General features: G+C 44.6%; 1 protein-coding gene across 1 annotated transcript; it reads left to right on the top strand.

Annotated features, from left to right (window-relative positions):
- The first annotated feature begins 621 nt into the window (after positions 1–621).
- On the top strand, positions 622–1,173 carry LOC108672341 (skin secretory protein xP2-like). Its single transcript, XM_018159985.1, has one exon. It carries the CDS (start codon positions 622–624, stop codon positions 1,171–1,173), a length of 552 nt encoding a protein of 183 aa, XP_018015474.1.
- Positions 1,174–2,690: the final 1,517 nt, after the last annotated feature.

The raw sequence follows: 2,690 nt of genomic DNA, 5'->3' as shown, positions 1-2,690 counted from the left end.
ATTTTTACGGTGATGGCAAGTTTGAAATATCTGAATCTACATCTGCGATTGCTAAACTCACTTTAAAATTTGGACTGGCTCCAAGATAACAATGTCTTCATTGAAACATTTTTCTCACTCGGACTGAGTATGTGGATACGCATGGCAATACGTCCGTATGTCAAGCTCGGCATAGAAACAGAAACTCATATATTTTCTTGACGATTCTGCCGCGAGCCCATGAATTGCAATCGCACTGCACAACTTGCGAACTTAGAGTCTACATTTGAATTATCTTCACGATTTAACTAAATTATCCGCAGGACTTTGTTTGCCTAAATTAAGAACTTATTCCAGTATTTATTTATCCTTTGCATTGCATAATATTCCTGAGGCAGGGAGCCATGCTCCACCGCCCCTGAAGTTATCTCGAAATTTTAAAGCTTTCGGTCGGCCTGAAAAGACGAGTTTTCTTCGGAAGAAAATGTAAATAGCGCTTCTGGCGAGCCACTCTCCTTCCCATCTGTCGAGCCTCTCAAATTTAGCGCTCGAGCGGCCGCAAACTTCCCAGCAAATTTTATTTGCAGTTATTTCTGAGCTGTCAGAAAATCCCGCACAGCTGTGGCTGTAAGAGGCGTGCCTATGCCTACTGCAGGCAGCGCGCCTATACCTACTGCAGGCAGCGTGCCTATGCTTACTGCAGGCAGCGCGCCCATACCTACTGCAGGCGACGTGCCTATGCCTGCTGCAGGCGGCGTGCCTATGCCTACTGCAGGCGGCGTGCCTATGCCTACTGCAGGCAGCGCGTCTATGCCTACTGCAGGCAGCGTGCCTATGCTTACTGCAGGCGACACGCCTATGCCTACTGCAGGCAGCGTGCCTATGCCTACTGCAGGCAGCGTGCCTATGCCTACTGCAGGCAGTGTGCCTATGCCTACTGCAGGCAGCGTGCCTATGCCTACTGCAGGCAGTGTGCCTATGCCTACTGCAGGCAGCGTGCCTATGCCTACTGCAGGCAGCGCGCCTATGCCTACTGCAGGCGACGCGCCTATGCCTACTGCAGGCGACGCGCCTATGCCTACTGCAGGCGACGCGCCTATGCCTAATGCAGGCGACGCGCCTATGCCTGCGTCGAATGTTTCAGAGGCTGTCAGATTCAGGAAGAATTTCAGGATGTGCAATTTAGAACAGTAAGGTTTGCATGATCAACAAATATCGAGTTTGTTTTTTTCTTTAAAATTTCTCTAGGATGAATATCGCCATAAAATTAGTTTATACATGTGTCGTTGCTGGAATAACATCGTGAATTTAAACATCATTCTTGTGAGTAATCTGTAACTCTGTTCTCTTTATCTGCATTTAAATTAATGAGACATTAATTACGAGCAAAATTAGTCAAAATGATGGTATTTTCATGCACCATTCATGTATCTATTATAAACACTAATTTCATCACAAGCCTACACATGCAGCCAAGATACTATAGAGCGAACACATGAACTCCTGAAACTAAAAAAAAATTGACGATCACATTGTCCAAATAACTCCTCTCCTTCAAACTTGTCCACTCCTTCTTACCCAACTGCTCTTGTTAAGAACACATACCTTTTTTAAGGCAAAATGACACATACAAAAAAAAAATTACACCAAAATGACCCACATAAAGAAAAAAGTGCATCACAATTTGTACAGAGTCTCGTTCATTTCTCAGAGTGTACCCGCATGCAGGAATTACTGCGAGCAAAAGGGGTAGCTGCTCGCCTGCTCGCCATCCATCATGGCGGCTCAAGTTTCTTCAGGCCATTAATCTGATAATTACAGAGCACAGCCGGCCAAGAATGGCCATAACGGCCACTGGGACAAAACTTGCGCGATTAATTGGCCCCGGAATACTCGGTACTCATGGCAGAGCCCAACACAACTTTAAGTTCTTGGTTCTGTTACGGAGGCCAACCGCCAGCCTTCTCTTGGCCGACGAATGCCGGCCATAATTTTTGGCAATGCTCTCACTCAGGGAAAAAAGCGGCTCATTGTACAAATAGCAATGCAATTTTTTTCATTTTATTTGGATTATCCTGACCCTGATGAGGCTGGAAAAAAGGCGTATCTGTGCTACGTCCGTTCTTAGCTCGTATTGTGGGTACGTGTCAATATTTATACACTACCATCCATTCATTTTTCCAGTGCTACTAGTGATCGTGTGGGTGGAAGAAAGACGGTCGGCCGCCGATAGCAATGCTGTAATTTTCAGTTAGGGTGAAGCTCTTCTCAGAGGGCGAAGAAAAAAATTACTTTCAAATATGGCCTGATATATACCGAATGAAAGGATTATGAAGGTTATGGCTTAGAACTGTACTCCATATATGCAGACAGTTTAATACTGCAGCTGGTAGTCGCAATTAGTATCCTCGAATAAGTGTGTAGATTAGCCAACATGTCTGTGCTTGAGTACATTAGAGCAAATGCCTTAATATGAATATATCATTCTACGTGTGCTCTGTTGAGAACAGCAGTAGACTGGTGCATGGTGGAGTACTTCCGGCCACTTGCACACATTAGTGACTACGAATAATCATAAAGGTGTAAAAACGCACACATTAGTGACTACGAATAATCATAAAGGTGTAAAAACGCACACATTAGTGACTACGAATTGTCATAAAGGTGTAAGGATGCACACATTAGTGACTATGAATTATCATAAAGGAGTA

This window comes from Hyalella azteca, unplaced genomic scaffold, assembly GCF_000764305.2.
Source record: "Hyalella azteca isolate HAZT.00-mixed unplaced genomic scaffold, Hazt_2.0.2 contig8139, whole genome shotgun sequence".
Lineage (NCBI taxonomy): Eukaryota > Metazoa > Arthropoda > Malacostraca > Amphipoda > Hyalellidae > Hyalella > Hyalella azteca.
This window is presented reverse-complemented; position numbering and strand designations above follow the sequence as displayed.